At 41.9% G+C, this 23,086-nt stretch overlaps 1 protein-coding gene across 1 annotated transcript in view; it reads left to right on the top strand.

Annotated features, from left to right (window-relative positions):
- Positions 1-23,086, top strand: part of BACH2 (BTB domain and CNC homolog 2) — a 210,135-nt gene that overhangs the window by 73,584 nt on the left and 113,465 nt on the right. The window contains exon 3 of the mRNA XM_069974743.1: positions 20,958-21,117. Within this exon, the coding sequence (XP_069830844.1) occupies positions 21,085-21,117 (33 nt within the window). The 5' untranslated portion in view covers positions 20,958-21,084. The remainder of the gene's footprint in view (positions 1-20,957; positions 21,118-23,086) is intronic.

Genomic DNA, 23,086 nt, shown 5'->3' with positions numbered 1-23,086 from the left:
GGTGCCCGCAGCCCCGCCGGTGCATCCCCGGCGGCGGCACATCCCCCCATCAGCCCACCCCCAGCCCGCCACCGCGCGCATCCCGCCGCCGAGAGCATACTGTATGCTCTCGGCGGCGGGATGCGGGCAGCGGCGAGCTGGAGATGGGCTGACGGGGGGGGATGTGGCCGGAATGGGGGGATGTGCCGCCGCCGGGGATGGGGGGGATGCGCCGGCAGGGCTGGATCTTGGCGGGAACTGTATGGTTGAGTTTTGGGGATTGTGGTTGCTGAAATACTTGCCAAAGAAAATAGTGTATATATATATATATATATATATATATATATATATATATATATATATATATATATATATATATAATCGCATGAAAACTTTTGCATATTGAGTGATGTTGATATGTGTCTGGTTTCATAAGTCACAGCTGGCTAAGAACACCTGCCTAGCAGGTTAGGGTTAGCGGACGTTCGTGTACGGCAGGAGCTACCCTCTGGTGAGTTGGCACGTTGTGCCGTTTTGGTTAATGCAGTTAAGGTACGGTTAATAAAAGCTGTGGCCGGCCATCACCCAGCAAAAGTATTCAGGTGTGTGTGTGTGTGTGTCTTTATTTCCTGGTGGCGGTGGGAGTTGTGGTGTTTTCTACTTTTGTATGGAGCTCTAGGCAGTCTGGTGATGCTGATCACATTGCAGAGTCCAGACAGAGTATGATTATGGAAACAAAAAATAAAAAAGCAACAAACATGCAAGTCCAGTTTCAGAATAGCGTAATACAGGTAAATTTTTGCATGTGTATCATAATTGCAAGGTTTTGTAGCTGTAAGCTCCTGTGATATCCAATCTGGGGGGGCCGGGTTAGCTGTCTATTGACTTGGTAACCCGACCCTCAGGAGACATTATCTGCATCATCTCCATGCACCTGTGCCGCTTCCATAGACTTAGGGTACTATTACACGGAACGATAATCGGCCGATTCGGGCGATTATCGTTCCGTGTACTAAAGACAACGATCAGCCGATGATCGTTTTTATCGGCTGATTGTTGATATAAGTTCAGACCTATAATCGTCGGGCGCCGACCGTGCACCGCTACGTGAAATAGCGGTGCGCGGCCGACGCTGACGATTAGCAAAGAAGAATACATACCTAATCCATGGTCCAGGGTTCCTCTTCCTCAGAGCTTCTTACCGGGTCCCGTGCGCTCCGGCTTCTCAGCGACCAATCACAGGCCGGAACCACCGCAGCCAGTGATTGGCCGAGCGGCTTGTCAGCAGAGACAAGCCGCTGTGAAGCTGAAGTGCACGGACCCGAAGAGAAGTTAAGAAGAAGAGGAACCCTGGACCATGGATTAGGTATGTATACAGTTTAAACAAAGGCTGCAAGGACATCGGTAACGATGTCCCTGCAGCCCTTGTTTAACTATTATCGGGCCGTGTAATAGGCCAAGTAAACGAGCAACGATCTAGCAGATCGCTGCTCGTTTACAGGTATTATTGGGCCCCCATCGGCCCGTATAATACCACCCTTAGGGCCCTTTTACACGGAAAGATTATCTGACAGATTATCTAACAGTGAAAATAAAGTAATCAGGACACTTATATCTTCAGAAATTTCCTTACTTTACTTTTTTTCTTTTTTTCTTTTTGCTTATGCGATATAACAAATCTTCTTATACAAAAATATAACAAAATAAATCACCACAGTGCGCAGGATTCAGGAGTTTCAGATGTTCATGCCAAGTCTCTGGCCGGCTCCATTCCTCCTCTGAGACTCTCACTCTCTTCAGATAGTATGATGACGACTGAGCGTGCTGCTACGTTTCGGGGTACGCCCCCTTTTTCAAGCATGAAAAAAGGGGGCGGACCCCGAAACGTAGCAGCACGCTCAGTCGCCATCATACTATCTGAAGAGAGTGAGAGTCTCAGAGGAGGAATGGAGCCGGCCAGAGACTTGGCATGAACATCTGAAACTCCTGAATCCTGCGCACTGTGGTGATTTATTTTGTTATATTTTTGTATAAGAAGATTTGTTATATCGCATAAGCAAAAAGAAAAAAAGAAAAAAAGTAAAGTAAGGAAATTTCTGAAGATATAAGTGTCCTGATTACTTTATTTTCACTGTTGGATTGACCAAGGGAAGGCGACTTGGTATAGGACTGTGCACACACAGTGCGATTAGGCACATGATTTTTTAGTTTTTGTGACTGACAGATTATCTGCCAAAGATTTGAAGCCAAAGCCAGGAATGGACTATAAACAGAGATCAGGTAATAAAGGAAAGGGCCCTTACATGTGTCTCTGAGCCTAGGGGTCCATTTACACAGTGATATTATCTGCCAAAGATTTGAAGCCAAAGCCAGGAATGTATTTGAAAAGAGAAATCTCTGGCTTTCCCTTATGACCTGATCTCTGTTTATAGTCTGTTTCTGTTCTGGCGTTGGCTTCAAATCTTTGGCAGACAATCTGTCAGATAATCTTTCTGTGTAAATGGACCCAGGGTATAAACACACACACCGTATATGCAGCGTATTTACTGCTGCGATACGCAGCAAATACGCAACAAATACGCAGCAGATTAGATCTAAATAACTGAACACAGCATCAAATCTGCACCATCAAATCTGCTGCGTATCTGCTGCGTATACGGTGTGTGGGTTTGTACCCTTATGCTAAGTTTAGACGAAGCGATAATTCGCCCGTTCGATCGTTTAACAATTTTGTAGCAACGATTTGATTTTCATAACGATCAGCGTTTAGATGAATAAATCGTTAGAAAATTCGTAAGAAAAATCGTTATTGCGATCGTTTTTAAGATCGTTTAAGCCCATCTTTTATATAAGGTGAATCTTTGAAAGACTGTTTACACGAAGCGATGTGCGAATTTTTAGCGAACGACGAACGATGATTTAAGAACATGCTAAAAGATCAAAATGAGCGATTTTTCACTCAGCGCTTGATCGTTTGCTGTGTTTACATGGAACGATTATCGCTCAATGCGATCGTTTTTGCGAAAATTCGAACGGTAATCGTTCGGTGTAAATGCAGCATTAGTCTCTGCAATGTGAAAAGGTATAGTTCTATCTCTGCTTGCTGTCAGTGAATGCAGGCATTTGTACCTGTTTTTGTGGATCAACTCTGCTTATTGTAAGTGTTAAAGATTCTGGATGGAACTAGAATGTTTTACATTCACAGTCAGCAAGCAGCGATTTAAACCTATACTACACCCCCCCCCCACACACACACCCCCAGTAAACAGATGCCTGTTATGCAGCACATAGCTACACCATGTATGCGTCAGCTCTGCTACATCATCAGCTAGTATGGAATATATATATTGGGGTGATGTAATGCAAAATCTGCAGTGGGCAGGAAAGAAAGCTAGGGGGGGCGAGTACACAAATGGACCAATCTTTTTGGTGAGTTTAATGCTGTGTTTACACAGACAGATTGATCTGACATATTTTTGAAGCCAAAGCCAGGAATAGATTTCAAAAGAGGAGAAAACTCAATCTTTCCTTTATGACCTGTTCCCTGTTTATAGTCTGTTAGGCTTTGGCTTAAAAAAATCTGTCAGATAAATCTGTCTGTGTAAACGCACCCTATGGCTGGGTTCACACTCCGTATATTTCAGTCAGTATTGTGGTCCTCATATTGCAACCAAAACCAGGAGTGGATTAAAAACACAGAAAGGATCTGTCCACACAATGTTGAAATTGAGTGGATGGCCGCCATATAACAGTAAATAACTTCCATTATTTCAATATAACAGCCGTTGTTTTAAAATAACAGCAAATATTTGCCATTAAATGGCGGCCATCCACTCAATTTCAACGTTATGTGAACAGATCCTTTCTGTGTTTTTAATCCACTCCTGGTTTTGGTTTCAATATGAGGACCACAATACTGACTGAAATATACGTAGTGTGAACCCAGCCTCAGACCAGCTAGCATTTAATTTTTTCGTTCTCAGGTGGAAAACCCCTTGAAGTCCCAAGCTGCTCCATGGGCTTTCATCAGGGAAAGCAGCATCCATGAGACAGCATGAGACAGAGATGTCAGCAGAGAGAACTGTGTCAGACTGAAAAGAAAACATTATTTCCAGCGGGACATACAGCAGCTGATAAGACTTGAAATTTTTAAATAGAAGTAAATTACAAATTTATATAACTTTCTGAAACCATTTGATTAGAAAGAAAAAAAATGTCACTGGACAACCCCTTTAAGATGAAAAAAATAAAATAAATTGCAATAGATATATATTACATATATCCTACCCTGAACAGCTTGTACACAAACTTATGAATCCTCATGTTAACAGGCTATAAACAACACGTGTGAATTCCTATCCAGCAGTCGGACTATCTTCCGTCTGTCCCTAACTTTTGCACCTTTACCAGATTTAGGTTATTATAAAGTAGGGTACAGATTCCATGGAGTACGTCTTGAGATCTGTGCAGATTCATGAATCCAATGGGATCTTGCATAGAAGTTGTTCAGACAACCTATTACAATGTTGATTTATGTTTTATTTCAGATACATCGGGGATATAAAAAAAAAAAATGTGGTTGCTAAGGTGACCATATTCTGTAATCGTGTATAATTTCTCGCACCGGTGTTATTATAATAGATTTTTTTTTTTTTTAATCGTTTACAGTCAGAAATGGAAATAGAATGAGTACGTTGGCACAAGTGCATCTTTGCAGAGGTGGCGAGAAAGGCGCCACTTCAGATGAGATGCAGAATCGGTCCGGTTTGATTGCATGTCTTTCGTCTGGCATTTTCATTAGAAGACAGATAAATCAATAGTTATTTAAAGCCATGTAAAGCAAGGCTGGACTTACAAAGTAATTTGCAACCTGATAAAGTAGCTCGGGCCAGACTCGCAATGTCATCCTCAGTACAACCTCAGACTGTCTCTTGGATGGGGGCCAGGAGCAGAGTATCTGTGTAATGCCTTCCTTAATAATAAGTGTTTTGCTTTTTTTCCCCTCCTCCTTTTGATGATTGTACACTAATTGAGTAGGGATGAGCTCATTGCAGTCTGCAGTGCCAGTAATGTCCAGTTCCTCGGCTTGACGTAAGGGTATAACGATCGTTAAGAAGCCGTCTCAATGTCTTGGGCTCCATTTTCCATGTGATTTAGGAGACTAATCATTGGTATATCTGAGAAATAGTGAGGGTCTCAAGTGAGGAGCAGATGAATTTTTCATGATCTATTGCGGTACTTAGAGCGCTAAAGCCTTATGTATTTATTCAAAAAGCATCTCTTGTCTTGCTATGCTAACCCTTCTAAGCTCGCTGATATTGAACCGCCGGTGAGTGGAGTGCCTGGAACTTGCAGATATAATATTTCTAGTGCTATATTACCATGCCTTGAAGCTTTAGGTCATTTTGTTATTTATCCTTGATGCAACAAACGTTCTGGCTTGTGTATTACAGGCTGCACTCGTGCGAACGTTGTTTGTACTTTACACAATTTTGGACCTGTGGCTTATTAGTATATTACTGATCTGGCATTAAGTTCTCAAACACCTTTGTTAAAGGGGTTGTCCAGCGAAAATCTTTTTCTTTTAAATCAACTGGTGCCAGAAAGTTATATAGATTTGTAATTTACTTCTATTTAAAAATCTCAAGTCGTCTCATACTTATCAGTTGCTGTATGTCCTGCAGGAAATGTTTTCTTTTCAGTCTGACACAGTACTCTCTGCTGACTTCTCTGGCCGAGACAGAGACTCTGTCTGAATCCCCATAGAAAACCTCTCGTACTCTGGACAGTTCCTGTCTCGGACAGAGATGTCAGTAGAGAGCACTGTGTCAGCCTGGAAATAAAACAACATTTTCTGCAGGACATACAGCAGCTAATAAGTATGGAAAGAAACCCCTTAAAAAGTGACTGTACCACCAGGCTCAGGCTGAAGCACTGGAGGCGGGCCGACCCACCCTTAGTGGGAAGAAACCCCAGCCCCTCCGTGACGTGACTCCATTAGAATCAATGGACCTTCTCGTAGAGGAGCTAGGGTTTCCTCCCACTAAGGGTGGGCCGGCCCGCCTCCAGTGCTTCTGCCTGGGCCTGGTGGTACAGTCACTTTAAGGCTAGATTCACACACACACCAGATCCGCAGCAGATTTCACGCTGCAAATTTGCAGCAAAATCCGCAGTGGATCCCTTATCTGTCATTTTGAATGAGAATACATACTTGCAGTGCTGCGAGTATGTAAGTGAGAGCCCCTTTAACTCCCCCCCCCCCCATCCCCTGCAGGCTGGATAATCCAGCTTTTTTCAGGGATTCCCGGCTGGACATCCCGCTCAGCCAATCAGTGCGCTGCCCTGCCGCAGCCACTGATTGGCTGATCGGGACGTCCAGACGTCGGGAACCCCCGAAACAAGCCGGAGCGTGGATGTCAATCCCGCTGTGAGTATGTATTCTTATTCAAAATAACAGGCAAGGGATCCCTACCCGATTTTGCTGCAAATTCGCAGCATGAAATCTGATGCGGATCTAGTGTGTGTGAATCTAGACTAAGGCTATGTTCATACACCGTGAAATAAAAGCAAAATATGTCCTATTATGGTATAAAACACAGTCGAATTTGGAATCTAATAATATGCCACTCTCTCTATATGAGTGCCTTCACACACACACCGGATCTGCAGCAGATTTGATGCTGTGTTCAGTTATTTAGATCGTATCACCTGCGGATCTGCTGCGCATCCGCAGCAGAAAATCCGCTGCGATACAGTGTGTGTGAAGCTACCCTAAATATATATATTATTTTATTTAGGCTGGGTTCACACTATGTTTTTTTTTTTCCATCCATTTGTGCAAAAAACACAGAAAAACGGATGCATTTTCTTTTTGATCTGTTTTTCCATTGACTTCCATTATTAAAAAAAGGATCAAAATGCATCCGTTTTTTTTACCGTACACAAATATGTGTCCGACCACTTCATGTGTACATAAACAAAAACGTGTTTGTTTTTTATAATGGAAATGAATGGAAAAACTGATCAAAACGGATGCACACAAATGCATCAGTTTTTTGCAAAAATGGATTAATGGATTAAAAAAAAGTAGCGTGAGCATTATTATTTTTTTTTTTTTTACAATCTGTCTGTTTTTCCATAGACTTTAATGTAGTCCATTTTACCGTCCTATTTTGCTTTTATTTTACTGTGTGTGTGAACATAGCCTCAAACATCTCTGGTCACAATACTGTGAGGCTGATGTCCTAAATATGTGCGTATCGTGATTCTGATAATCGAGTAACATTTCCATGGAAACAGTATCCACGCACATATGCATACATCCCCCCATATACATGCAGCATTAGGGGTGTTCTAAGATGAAATAACATAATGCAGTTGCCTTTACTATTCATTCATATGAGACGCGAGGGAAATGACACAGAAAGATTTATCCACCCACATCCAACGCCCTGGTGAAGGATCTGGTACCCCAGTAACATCATGCACTCACAGGTATGTAGGTCTCTAGTATGGAAATACCATCAAAGGGAATAAGCCATTGATTAGACATTGGCCCCGATTAATCGATCGGTGTGAAACAAAAAACAGTGTCATTTGCCCGTAGCAAAATTCACAGCCGACGTTTAATTTTACCAAATCCCTTTAAGATCTAAAAAGCTGATTTGTGATTGGTTACTATGGGGAAATTACACCTGTTTTTGTTTCACACAGATTGATCAATGTGGACCAGTATCTTCATCTGTAGAAGCATTATGTCATATGAGTGAGGTTGGACTGATTGAAAGGGTGCTTTTACACAGAAAGATTTATCTACCAAAGATTTGAAGCCAAAGCCAGGAATGGATTTGAAAAAAGGAGAAATCTCAGACTTTCCTATATGATCTGATCTCTGTTTATAGTCTGTTTCTGGCTTTGGCTTCAAATCTTTGGCAGATAATCTTTCTGTGTAAATGGACCCTAAGAGAACCTGGTATCACTTGCATATAGCTTTTCAGGTCAAATTGGTAGATGTCCAGATGTTTGAATTATTCTGTTTAAAAGATATATATATATATATATATATATATATATATATATATATATTTTTTTTTTTTTTTAATAATAATGTTGACTACTGCATATACAGTATGAGCTGGATGATGACTTTGTATGTGCTTATCAATGTACCTTCAGACACAGTCCTTTCTAGAGCTCCCTCTAGAAAAGAGCTGACTTTGCCAGGAGAAGACATCGCCAGCCAGATATTTCTCCTGCGGCAGGTGCAGCAGGAGAAGTTACTGTTAAAAGGGAACGATCAGCCGACATGCACGATGTCGGCTGATCCTTTTCTTTTGACATGTTAAAAAATTTGTGAACGATAAGGACCCTCTGCTGGCTGTCGCTTCGTGTAATAGGAGCGGTGGCAGCAGACCAGTGCTATCTCCTATGGGTTCCCTGGACGATCTTAAGATTGTCCAGGGAGCCCCTCCAGCAGCTTCCTGCGGCCGCCCGTTCTGACCAGCAAGCTGGGAAAGAGGAGCAAGCGAGCGCTGATCCTCACCATTGGCCCGTGTAATAGGGCCTTAAAGGGGTTATCCAGCGCTACAAAAACATGGCCACTTTCCCCCTACTGTTGTCTCCAGATTGGGTGGGGTTTTGAAACTCAGTTCCATTGAAGTAAATGGAGCTTAATTGCAAACCGCACCTGAACCGGAGACAACAGTAGGGGGAAAAGTGCCATGTTTTTGTAGCGCTGGATAACCCCTTTAATACAGTTTTGCAACACAGTGTAGGGGTATGTTCACTCTGAGAAAATCAGGTGGTACTCCTGGTCAGGGCTATCCGCCAGGGATTCCTGCCTGTCTTAGAGCCCTTTTACACAGAAAGATTATCTGACAGATTATCTGCCAAAGTTTTGAAGCCAAAGCCAGAACTGGATTTGAAAAGAGGAGAAATCCCAGGCTTTCATGTATGACCCGATCTCTGTTTATAGTCTGTTCCTGGTTTTGGCTTCAAATCTTTGGCAGATAATCTGTCAGATAATCTTTCTGTGTAAAAGGGCCCTTAGTGCGACACTGCTTCTCTATGGGAGAGCATGCGCTTCCTCCACTGCCGCTGCTCTCCGCTCGAATAAGTGACATGTCACTTCTTTGAGCGGAGATTGGCGGCAGCGTCTCTCCCATAGACGGGCTATGGCACACTGAGACAGGCGGGATTCTGCAACGGAAAGTTCCGCCGCAGGATTCCGTCTGATTTACTCAGTGTGAACATACCTTAATGTCTGCTAATAGAAAGCACAAAGCTACCTATACTATTTGGTGCCTATGTTCATTCAGCTGACAGGCTAGCTCTGCTGCTATTCTTGCTATTCTACCAAATATATGTAGGAGATTGATGTAATAGAACAGGGGTAAGGAACCTTGGCCCTCCAGCTGTTGAAAAAAACTACAACTCCCACCATGCCTGGACAGCCAAAGTTAAAGCGTTGGCTGTCCGGGCATGATGGGAGTTAGTTTTGTAACAGCAGGTTCCCTACCTCTGGAATAGAATATGCCTGCAGCACCAGACTACTTAGTTTGTTGTCTGTTACTATGGAGACACAAGATCGCATAGGAATTTTTTTTTTTTTTACCAAGACCTGTTGTAAAGTTTGTCATTTTTGATTCGTCGGATCAATTAAAAAAATCTGTTTTGAATGCAGACATGGCCTTTAAGAGTCGTCGTACTATGCAGCCCAGTCTGATGTGACTGTGTCTAAGCAAATGTTAAATAAAGAACGAGGCCGGCAGCCTAGCGAAGAGCGGCAGCCTGTGTACACTGCAGTATTGCTGTGTCAGGAGGTGATCCGGCGAGCCAGAGCTAAGTGCTGGAATTAGTGCTGTGAATTCCATCTCAAGCCTTGCTAGCAGTGTGTGAGCGTAATCGCTGTCAGCAGGGGAAGCTAGTCTTTGTGCTGTGGGTGTTAACTGCTGTCTCTCATAACAAAGAATGAGTCACTCCGGCTTCTAATCTGATAGTGAGATGTGTTTGTGTGAAGTCATTCTTTCCAATGAGCACTTGCATTTTTCGCCCCCACAGCTTTGCTTTCACCTGCTATGCAGTTAAATATTGATGTCATTTTCTGTCGTCTGATGAGACTCTTAGGCTTTTTTTTCTCATGCGGTGGACAGAGATGACTTTTGTCTCGGACAGATAAATAAATCCGGGCCGTTCTGTGTTCGTCAATATCAGATCCCTTCCATCAGTGACATGTCCAAGGTAAACAACGCTGGGGTCCGTGATGAAAAGACGGCAACCTTGTATTGAAAGTCCAGCATTGCGAGTTTAGAGAATATTGTTGTATTAGGCTATGTTCACACTATGTATATTTTCGGCCATTGCAACAATTGCAATAACGGCCGTGAATAATGCGAAAATATACATTACATTGCTGTCTATGGAATCCCGGCCGGAGTGTATACACACAAGGGGAGATTTATGAAAGGGTGTAAAATTTAGACTGGTGTAACCTGATCACAGCAACCAATCACAGCTCCTCTTTCCTTTCACCAGAACTGAAAGCTGAGCTGTGATTGGTTGCTATGGGCAGGTTACACCAGTCTAAATTTTACACCCTTTCATAAATCTCCCCCATAGTATATGCTCCGGCCAGGATCCCTAACGGCGCCATAAAAAACTGACATGTCAGTTGTCTGCAGCCATTATTTAGTGAATAGCGGCCGCAGAAAACACTGTCAATGCACACTGTGGAGCGAGCGGCTGCATCTGCGCGCTCCATAGTGTGCAGTGGGGAGTCCTGATGCAGCGCGCACGGATGCGCCCGCATCAGAACTCTACGGTGCTAAAGATCATCAATGATCTTTTCTGAGACTGGCCGTTCCGTGACCTGGACGGGTGACGGAACGGACGGTCTCTTATGAGGTCTGAACATGGCCTTATATTGTAAAACAAAGCTTTTAGTTATGGTGCGTTTACACGGACGGATTTATCTGACAGATTTTTGAAGCCAAAGCCAGGAATGGATTAGAAAAGAGGAGAAATCTCAGTCTTTTCTTTATGACCTGTTCTTTGTTTATAGTCTGTTCCTGGCTTTGGCTTCAATATTCTGTCAGCTGAATCTGCCTGTGTGAACACTCAATTAGGCTATGTTCACACAATGTTAAAAAAAGAGAAAAGGCATCCGCTTTTTCTATTTAAAAAGGCGTCCAATATTGCCGAGATTTATCTGACTGCAATAAAATGACGGATGTCCAATGTACACAGTGTATAAAATAACGGGCGTTATCTGTGCGGACGTCATAGTAATGATCATGTCAGTTATCTTCAGACTTCTTTTGCAAACAGCGGACTTTTCAATTAAAGCCAAAGCCAAAAGCCAATTAGTAACCCCAAACTAGAATAATGTGCCGACAGCCGACATTGCACATAGAGTAGAGACATAGAGGGAGATTTATCAAACATGGTGTAAAGTGAAACTGGCTCAGTTGCCCCTAGCAACCAATCAGATTCCACCTTTCATTTTCCAAAGAGTCTGTGAGGAATGAAAGGTGGAATCTGATTGGTTGCTAGGGGCAACTAATGGTTCCTCTTTTGCTTTTGTGTTTGTCACATGGGTGATGAAGTTTTAATAAGCCCACCAGATTGGGACATATGCAGGCTATTTTCCTTTCTAGTACAAAGCTTTAAAGCGGTTAATTACAAAAAAAAAATTCAAATCAACTGGTCCCAGCAAGTGCCAGAGATTTGTAATTTACTTCTATTAAAAAGTCTCCTGTCTTCCAGTGCTGTATGTCCTGCAGGAGGTAGTGTATTCTTTCCAGTCTGACACAGTGCTCTCTCCTGCCACCTCTGTCCATGTCAGGAACTGTGCAGAGCAGTAGCAAATCTCCATAGAAAACCTTTTCTGCTCTCTAGACTTGAAAGAATACACTTCCTTCTGCAGGACATACAGCAGCTGATAAATATTGGAAGACTTCAGATTTTTTAATAGAAGTAAATTACAAATCTCTGGCACTTTTTTGCACCATTTGATTTAAAAGAATTTTTTTTTTGAGTAAAGGACACCTTTTAACCCCTTAAGGACTGCGGGCGTACATTTATGCCCCCGCTGTCTGGGCTTTAAGGCAGGAGGACGTAAATGTATGCCCTGCCGTGGTCCCGGGCTATGGAGCGGGATCACGAGCTGAGCCCACCCCATAGCGGGTGAGACCCGGCTGCTGTCTGCAGCCAGGCCCTCACCCTCAATGGCGGGTCACCATAAGTATGGAGACCGTTTAAGTATAAGTGACCGGAGCATCTCTGGCCACTTAGCGATCGGATCGCATTTCCTGACTGCCGGAGGTCTTCTCCTTACCTCCGTGCAGTCTTCTGTTCGGTGTTCTGACTCAGCCTGGCAGGCAGGCAGAATCAGAAGATCACAGATAACACTGATCCCTGCAATGCTATGGCATAGCAGGGATAAGTGTTACTGATCCAATGTATGAAAGTGATGGAACATGGAATGTAAACATGGACCCCCCCCCCCAACAGTTCCTGACATGGACAGAGGAGGCAACAGAGAGCACTGTGTCAGACAGGAAAGAAAACACCACTTCCTGCAGGACATACAGCAGCTGATAAGTACTGGAAGACTTAAGATTTTTTAATAGAAGTTTATTACAAATCTCTGGCACTTTTATGGCACCAGTTGATTTGAAAAAAAAACAAAAAAAACCCCTTTAGCCTTATGCGAGTCGCGTGGATGGTGGTAAATGGTAAAATCTTATTTATTCGTATAATATGCCACGTCTATGGCATGCTTGGAATAGATAAAGAGGATAAAGAGCCCTTATGGACTCCCGAGAGAACTGTAATATTGCTCTATCAGCATGTCTCTGAGTCATACATCCCTCATTGCTCTCTGTCGTGTTCCCAGAAACCTGATGACGCAGCCTCATACAACCTTCTGCAGAGGTTAGTATGGGGCAGACTGCTGCTTTATCAGCCAGGGTTAGCACTATGCACTGTTGGTGATTGGAAGATAATTGACTGCAGAGCTGATCTTTATTATGGGAGTTACAACTAGCATGATAACACCGCTGCTTTGAAGCCAGGGTTATACTACACCGCTTATCAGTCCATTTATACAATGGAATTCTATGTGTGCTACAGCTGTGTTGAGGTCACAGTCCGTTTTTTTTATGAATGATTGCTTATGACTATAGCACGGTTTGCCACGGTGAGTCCTCTTTTTAAATGGGCAATGTCATTTCAGAGACATCTTGGTTATTAAAATCCTAATGCAGTAAGGGCCCTATTCCGCTGGACGATTATCGTTCGAGAAATCGCTAGATCGTTCATAATTAGACGGGAATTTAGTGCGCGGCTAGTCCACTTCACCTACCCTCCTTGGTTGAGTGAAGTGTAATGCTATGGAGGAGGCAGAGTGATGTGTACATCACATTCTCCTCAATAGAACACCATGCATGGACAGAGGGGTCATGTGCTGTGACACTAGGACAGAGGATCAGCAAGGGGCGGAGTGGCATGGAGATTAAAAATCGGCCCACAGTGAAGGTGCACTCCGTAAGTGCCTTACCATAAACATTACTGTAGTTTTACAAAAAGTTTGTAAAGGCCCTATTACACGGAATGATTATCGGCCGTCTTCAGCCGTTACGGCCGATAATCGTCCGTGTAATAGAAGGCAACGATCAGCTGACATGAACGATGTCTGCTGTTCGTTGCAGTCGTCTGTCTTTCAACATGTTGAAAGACAAATGACTCATATAGCAACGATCTGCTGCCGTTGCTTCCTTGAATAGGAGTGGTGGCAGCAGACCTCTGCTATATGCTATGGGCTGCCCGGACGATCCAGCGATCACCCGGGCAGCCCCCCCCCCCCCCCCCCGCAGCTCTCTACTTTGCAATCATATTCCTTAAAGCTGCCGTCTCCGTGCAGAGGGGGGATACCGCCTGGGAAACATAGATACAGCCATGAGCGCAGATCAGTTTTGCTTCATAGGTAGCTAAACAAATCTGCTTTGATCATCTCTAGCTTCGACCGTTCAGGTAACAAGAAAACTCGTTGGGGGGGGATTGGCAAGACTGGTTTATCTATATGCCAATCTTAGCTAAATGCCCACCCTATGTCTCTCACTGGATTCATTGAGAGAGGCACATATGTGGCAGTCTCAGGAATCTACTCCAACTCTGAGCTGACCATTACACAGGGATCAGAGTTCTTTTCACCAGCACCAGACTAAATAAAGTTACTTTTAGGAGACTGGACCTGGATACAAGTAAGTATAACTTTGTTTTACAGTATGATAACAAAAAAAAAAAATAATGACTGTAAATTGCAAACTTGCTGTATATCACATCTACTGCTGATTTAGAGTTTGGAAGTTTTATAACGACAGGGACACTTTAAAGGAGAAAGCTCCTTTGTTCAGAAGTGGTACGCTCAGATTTCTTAAGGATGTGGCTTGTTTGCTTTTTGGATTACCCTGTTGACTTTTTCTACTCTATGAAATCAAACTAATGTATGTATGAATGTAAAATGTCTGAGAGGAGATGAAGGAAATGTCCTTGACCCATTCTGTGGTTAGTGACCTTCAGTGCAAAAGCATCATGTAATGCCAGCTATATAGCACAAGTTTACTTTAGTTTATGTAGTGTCATAAACCATAGCAACTTAAAGGGAACCTGTCTCCTACTTCATGTTGCCATCTTTAAGAACGGCATGCAGTGATAACAAGCACACTGGTGTATTTTATGTATGGTTATGGTCAGGGCCATATTTACCACACCAGCACCAGGGAGCAGGGGGAAGGAAACCATTTTATTTGTTGTTTTTTATTTTTTTAGTCTCCCATTCAGACTTGCTAGTAAATCTGGTGTCTTTTCTAGAGGTGGGGTATGGTGGTATTGTTCAGGTCTGGTTACCACTCTCCCCCACGCTCCCCAAGTTGGGGTGTCTTCAGGTTTAGTGCCTAGGGCAGCAGCAGCTGTTAATACGGCCCTGGTTATGGTGTTATTGCTGCTCCATTAAAAAATTCTGGGAAGAAAGGATATGCAAAATAGCTCTCACACCTTTTAAGCAAAAAGATGCCCCTTCAGGTCAAGTCTCACTCAATCTAGGAGTCTTGGGACATTGGTGATTTTTTGCCGTGTCAAACACTCTCTTAAAAAGTAAAGATTTTCCATCTACAGACAGCTGTTTCGGGGTTGTTGCCCCTCTTCAGTGCAGAGCAGGGTGTTGGCTGGCTAGTAAGAGGTCTACTGATGTGGGTCAAAGGGGTACTAACTCTCATTAAGTTCTGTAGAAGATTAGTAAAGCGAAACAGCTGTTACCTGTAATCATCATGTGTCGTTGGCGTCTTACCTGCTAAGAAATGTTTGTTGATTTGGATGAATAAAACAAGCACTGATTTTGCACGCATACAGTGGTGAGTGCCGCATCATTCATTTACCTTTCTTATGCTGCGTTTCCACGTACCGATTATTGTGCGAATTTGCACATTAACGGTCGAATTTGAACGATAATCGTACGTGTAAACGCAGCGAACGATCAAACGAAGAACGAGAAATCGTTCATTTTGATCTTACAACATGTTCTCAAATCGTTGTTCGTCGTTCGCAAAATAAATTCGCAGATCGTTCCGTGTAAACAGTCGTTCGTCGATTTAACCAATGTGTGAGATAGGCTTAAGTGATTGCAAAACGAATTTTCCGTACGATATATCGTACCGTCTAAGCGCTGATCGTTTTGGGAAAAAAATCGTTACTCTGACATCGTTAATCGTACGATCGGGCCAATTATTGTTTCGTGTAAACGCACCTTACTGGACTGTGATTTTGCTACAATTGCTAAAAGCTGAGCACCCCACTAGCGTGTAAATACCCTGTCTGCACTACAAGGTCCAGTTGCGCATAAAGCGCTATCACCGAGTGTCCTAACAAAAAGCATGCTGTGCCGGTCTGTATCTACATAAGACTAACTCTCATTAAGGAGAGTTTGTCATAAAGACATAAGGAGACTTACAGAGAAGCACGGCCACGGCACTCTTGAATCATGCAAATGTGAAGATTTATTGTACAGTGTATAGATACAGTTTTTTTTTTTTGCTCCAACCGAAATAACAAGTACATGAGAGTATGAGACCATAAGACATAGCAACGTTTCGGTCCAGCCAGGACCTTCCTCAGACTGTGTGGTCTCTGAAATTTAATGAGAAGAAGAGAACCGGACATACAGCAGCTGATAAGTACTGGAAGACTTGAGATTTTTTAATAAAAGTAAATTACAAATCTCTCGCACTTTCTAACACTAGTTGATTGGGGGGAAAAAAAAACATTTTTTGGGGTGAACAACCCCTTTAACCTCTTAGGGACATATGCCATACCCGTACGTCATATGTCCGCAAGAGGAGTTCAGAACGGGGCCGCGCCGCGATCCCGACTGCTATCTGCAGCACAGGACCGCAGCTATTAGCAGCAGGCCAAAGCAATAGAGCACCGATCTCATGGATCGGTGCTGTGTTATACAGCTACACTGATCTCTATGAGAGATCAGTGTAGCTGTATTAGAAGTCCCCCAGGGGGAGTAACCCTAAACCCAGGGGGACTTCTTCAAATTAAAGTGAAAGTGAAAAAAAAAAAGTGTTTCCATTAATAAAAAGCCCCCTCCCCTAATAAAAGTTTGAATCACCCCCCTTTTCCCATTTTATTAATATAAATTAATAAACAAACATGTTTGGTATCGCCGTGTGCGTAATCGCGCAACCTCGTAACTTATCACATTCCTGATCTTGCACGGTATACGGCGTAAGCGCAAAGACCCGCCAAAGTGCAAAAATTGCGCATTTTTGGTCCCATCAAATCCAGAAACATTGTAATGAAAAGCGATCAAAAAGTCGCATATACGCAACCAAGGTACCGATAGAAAGAACACATCATGGCGACAAAAATGACAGGATAAAAGCGTTATAAGCATGGCAACAGAGCAATTTTAGGGAACGTTTTTTTGCTGTAGGTTTTATTTTTTTAAACGCCATCAAATAATATAAAAGTTATGCAAGTTGCATATCGTTTTAATCGTTCCGACGTGAACGTAAAAACTAAAACCGCCCAAAGTAAAAGAATTGTGTTTATTTTTCAATTTCAACGCGCACATCATTTTTTTTCTGGTTTCGCAGCATATTTTATGCAAAAATTAAGTCTGCCATTGCAGTACAATTAGTGACGCAAAAACTAAGGGCTCATGTGGGTCTCTAGGTGAAGAAATGCAAGTGCTATGGCCTTTTAAACGCAAGGAGGAAAAAACGAAAATGCAAAAACGAAAATTGGCTCCGTCCTTAATAGGTTAAACCTTGTGTTGTGTATACTTATAATAATTTTGTAACGCAACAAGAAAAAATGTATAATTTTTTTGTTTACTTCCTCTGGAATTTATTCCAGATATATGTTCCATAAAAATCCCCTTGAAGTTATGCACTCAGGCATAACCTGTACAATTGTACAAGTGATAATTTTATACTCCTAACTGTAGGCATGATAGAGAAGCACTCTAGGTGTCGGTATTTCCTCCGCCCTCAGTGACTTGTGTTCTGTAAGAAATAGTTTGTGTCTCTTCTCTTTCTTTCTGCATGACCACATTTTCAGTAATTTTTGCCACCATGATTTAGTCATCGGTATGTTAAATAAATGGAAATAATTCAAGTATAAATATATAGAAGGTCCAAAATAGATTCATGTAAATTGTCTTCAGTTTCCATAAAGGAAGTCAATGATTGTAAAATGTGCTGTAAACTTTTAACCAGAACTACTTTAGTTTTTTATTAAGACTTTTTGGGCAGCTGAGCACAAGTGATTTGTTTTTCAGTGATTTTTCCAACAAACGTGAAGCAGAAACTTACTTTGTGTGATATAGAAAACAGCAGTATGCATTGCGTGTAAGGCTATGTTCACACAACGTCAAAAATAGAGAAAAGGCGGACGCTTTTGCTATTTAAAACAGTCTGTTATTGCCGCAATTTAACGGACAGTAATTGTAATGCATTGAAGTCAATGGAAAGACAGACGTCCAATGCACACAATGTATTGAATAATGGACATTTTTACTGCGGACGTCAAACTAATGAGCATGATCATTATTTTCGTACGTCTTTTGCATACAGCGGACGTTTTTTATTAGTTGTTCACACATAGTTTTTCTTTTGTCACGGATCTTTCCTCATTTTTACTATTATATTCAATGGACTTTTAAATTAAGCTGCATCCAAAGTCCAATTAGTAACCAAACACCAGTACAAACACCAGTCATTGCACTAAGGGAAGGCCAGACAGCTAAATGAGCTCTGTTATTTTAAACTCAAAATGACTGACCTAATTTAAAACGGACCTGAAAAACTTAAGGCTGGGTTCACACTCCATTTTTGCTATCTTTTTTTTTTATCCTTTTTTTGCAAAAAAAAAGGATGAAAAAACGATGCATGTGTGTGGATCCGTCTTGATGCATTTTTTTATGATAATAAAAAAAAGGGTCGACTACGTTTTTGTGTACATAAAAAAAAATGGATCCAATAGAAAAACGGATGCACACACATGCATCGATTTTTTTTTCCATCAGTTTTTCATCCGTTTTTTTGCAAAAATGTTGTGTGAACCCACCCTTATAAACACAGATTTAACTGACAGATTTTTTAAGCCAGGAATGGATTTGAAAAGAGAAGAAATCTCAGTCTTTCCTTTATGACCTGTTCTCTGTTTACAGTCTGTTCCTGGCTTTGGCTTCAAAAATATGTGTGTGTGTGTAAAAGGACCCTAACAAATTAAAACCTATAGAGTATTGTCACACATGGTGTATTGGCTGATTTTCCCCGTGGAAATTCCATGTTAAAAAAAAAACTGCATTATTTGTAATAACATTGAAGTAGATAAGATTAAAAAAAATCTCATCTGTGCATTGCAGTAAAAAAATGACAAAATTAATTAATTAACTTCTCAGTCTGGTATGCTAATCATTGGTTCCACGCAAATGCAGACGAGGACAGATACACATCCGAGTCCTGTCCGTAGTTACAATCTGCTATTCTGGGCTGGCAGGATTACTGATGTGTGAATAGGACCTTATTGTGGATTTTTACAATTGAAGTTAGCTGTTGTGTATTTTGCTCAGGATTTTACTGCAAATATGCTGCAAAATCTGAAACTGGAAAACTGCATGTTATTATGCTCAATATTATTGAACCACGACCATTGACTGCATTATATAAAAAGTTGTAAACTTTATTTTGCCATTTTAAAAACCTCAGTGTAGCTGGAAATTCGTTTCTTGAGCTTCGCAAATTTTCGTTTAAACTCATTGTGAATCAAATCTTAACGAATTTCATTAAAACAGCTAAAACTATAGTAACTACCGTTCTGGGACTATTACAGAAAGGCGAATGTGTTAAAGCATGTTGTTGTAAAAGTGTCAAAAATTGGAAAATCACAATAAAAAATAAATAAAAATCAAGCAGCCAGTCAACCATCCAATTTCCGCCATTCCGTTCCTCTCTGTCCCTTTATCACTCTGTTAGTCTCTCCCTGCTCTGCTCTAACTGCCTGCTGCCATCCTGCTCTCTCCTCCACACACAGCCGACTGGCCACCTCTGTTACCGAACCTCCTTATATAGAGAGGGAGGTGCTGACATCACAGAGGAGCCTTCGGCCGATTGGACGGGCGCTTAGGGATTATGGTTATTCCCTTTCTCCCACCCAGTGATGCTCCAGACAGCATGTGTGGCCGCCATTTTCTTAGTTTCCTTAATGAATCGGTGGGAATTCACTTTGCAGAGTGAAGCGAATTCACAGCGTGATTCGCAGTAAATCCTGATTAGCCAGATTCTCTTTACTCATCTCTAGTAGCTAATATAGATGGTCCGCTGGCCAGCAGTATCACATTAGACCTCACTACCCAATGTGTCTGCAGTACAATATAGGACGAAGGACTCATAGCCATATTATTAAAACAAAGTAGGCTCTCCCCAGTCATTTTGCCGCAGCAATGGCTTTGTCAATGGCACAATTGATTCTCTATTGTAATATGTGACTATTTTGCAGTCAATAGTGGTGGTACACCTTAGACCACGGCTTATTTACAATTACTTATATTTAGTGGGGTTGCCTATAGAATACAGATTGACTCCCTGCTTATGTCAGCCTGATCATATTGCTCATATAAGGGCAACATTTTATAGATGAAGGTTCTTGTGGTTGGGATGTAGGAAACCATTTTAGTAGTATTCATGAAATGGGAGCTTCCCCCACCTACAGGCCACCAATCGACAGACTTTTTTCCCGTCTTTCACAGGAAAAAACTATGTAAAGTAGAATTGTCTTAGTTGCCCCTAGCAACCAATCAGATTCCACCTTTCATTTTTCAAAAAACCTGTGAGGAATAAAAAGTGGAATCTGATTGGTTGCTAGGGGCAACTGAGCCAGTTTTACTTTACACCATTTTTGATAAATCTCCCCCAAAGTCAGTGACAAAACAACATTTGTCACATGTATGAGATGGTTGAATGAATACAGAACCTGTTGTCGATGATTCCCAGTCCTGAGCTAAATTAGAAGTATGTAAGTAGAAAATTTTACGTTAGATTTTGTGCCAGTCCATTCCTTTTTGTCTTTCAAGTAGAAAAATGGTATTTAAAACAAGGTCATATTATTAGATTTGTAAAGGAGAGTTCTATGAGTTCACATTGAAAGGGTTATCCAGCGCTACGAAAACATGGCCACATTCTTCCAGAGACAGCTCCACTCTTATCTCCAGTTTGGGTGCAGGTTCCATTGAAGTGAATGGAGCTTAATTGCAAACCACACCTTAACTGAAGACAAGAGGGGTGCTGTCTCTGGAAGAAAGTGGCCATTTTTTTTGTAACGTTGGATAACCCTTTTAATTTCTAAAGAGCTTTTCAAACATTCGATATTACTTTGATTTTAATGGATCAATTTTCCCACCTTTCCTTTAGAGGCTAAAGAAGTGTCACATCTGGACTTCAGAACCAAGTCTTCCATGTTCTCACAATGACCTTCCAACGTGTTTATCAGCATGAAGACAGAGTGTCACATGAATAACTCTTCTGTTATTTCTGGAAAATGTATATTAATAGAGAGAGGCATCATTTAAAGGTAATTTTATTTATAACTTTCCACATTTTGCATTTATTCCCTGTTGATTTTAGTCCTCAGCTTTGTCGGTTACAATGTCTGTCAGCCCCTTGTTGGCAGCGCTTTCATACTTTTGACGTGTACAAAATAAAAACCTTAACTAGGGTGTGTTCACACCTACAGGATCCGCAGCAGATTTGATGGTGCAGATTTGATGCTGTGTTCAGTTAATTAAATGAAATCTGCTGCAGATCCAGTAAGTGTGAACGTACCCTAAATCACTGGAACTTTGTGACAATGACATCTGGCTCTTTGAAACATAATTTCAAGGTGCCTTAGTGTAAGGCCCCATTCCCACTGAGCAAAGCTAGCGGAATTCCGCGACTGAATTGTCCGCCGCGTAATGCCGTTAGCCTCCCGCTCATAATGGGAGTCTAAGGGAGGCGCGCGCTGCTGCTCTGTACGCGCTGAAGAATGAACATGTTCATTCTTCAGCGCGGACTGGGCAGGAGCGCGCGCCTCCCATAGACTCCCATTATAAGCGGGAGGCTAACGGCAATTCCGCTACCTTTGCTCAGTGGGAACGGGGCCTTATAACTAAAAATTTCCATTAATAAATGTATGCAATAGATATTCATGGCTGCACAACACATGTGAGCCAAACAAGCAATAATACACACAACACCTCCTAAAAATAAAAGTTCAACATTTACTCTAAAATACAGTGATTTACACTTTAAAAAGTAAGTGCACACCTAAACCTTATACTGTATATTTCCTGAAAGCTGACAACCTGTAACTTTTTGTTTTTGTTTTGTTTTTGAGATAACTTTGTAATAATTTTTTAGGCATGCATTAAACTATACATAAAAATCATACATAAAAGCAACATTACAATAATAGGTTGTATGTAAAGTTTTTATATACCTCAGTCATCTACATCAACAAAATGCTGAAGCAGAAGCCATGTAATCTTTGGATATCATCCACAAAATATTTATGCTGGATGCTGCACACAGCTATATCCTACCAAAATATACTTCTTTTTGTTAAGAACACCAACGATGTCCTTGTAGCCCTTGCTTAAACTGTATACATTACCTATCCATGCTGCAGGGCTCCTCTTGCGGCCTTCTTCTCCCCAAGACCCGCACGCTCCAGCTTCAGAGCGGCCTGTCTCAGCTGACAAGCCGCTTAGCCAATTGCTGGCCGCAGCGGTCCCAACGAGTGATTGGCTGAGCGGCCTGTCATCTCAGAAAGGCCGCTCTGAAGCGGGAGGGCATGGGACCCGCGGATAAGACCAGATAGGTAAGCATTGCAGCCTGGATAGGTAATGTAAATCGGCAGTCGGCGCCCGACAATTATAGGTTTAAACCTATATCAACGATCAACCGATGATTGTTGTCATCGGCTGATCGTTGTATTTATTACACAGAGCGATAATCGGCTGAATCGGGCCAATTCGGCCGATTATCGCTCCGTGGAATCGGCTCCTAACCCTAATATGAAGCTACAGTTCACTGACTCCAGCCACTGCATTGTGTGACATGACAGCTTCAGTTTGCAAAGCCTGACCTGCAGTGATCGGCTGATGGCCATCCTAAGCCTCTATTCATTTTTTTTATAAATAATTGGATTTGGGTTTTTTTTTTTTTTTTTTTTTTTCGCTATTAATTACATTTGACATACATAGTGACATTTTGCTGCATGAAACTCTGCTGTTTGGCACATTTTTCTTTCAGTGGTAAGAAGTCCCAATTGCTAAAATTTATTAGAATTTTGATAACTGCCAGATTGCATGCTTGTTCATATAGTATATGGTCAGATTGGCGTACTGTACCTGACAGCTGGGATATTGCAATGTACACTGTTTCTCTTAGTTAAAAGAAAAAAGAAAAATTATGTATTATGCTAAAGGGGAACTATCAGCAGGTTAACCAATGTAACCTCCTGATAGCCCCCTATAGCGCCAGGGATGCTGAGAAGGAAG

This window comes from Dendropsophus ebraccatus, chromosome 6 (genome assembly GCF_027789765.1).
Source record: "Dendropsophus ebraccatus isolate aDenEbr1 chromosome 6, aDenEbr1.pat, whole genome shotgun sequence".
Lineage (NCBI taxonomy): Eukaryota > Metazoa > Chordata > Amphibia > Anura > Hylidae > Dendropsophus > Dendropsophus ebraccatus.
The sequence above is the reverse complement of the archived record's forward strand: the minus strand, read 5'-3'. Positions and strand labels throughout refer to the sequence as shown.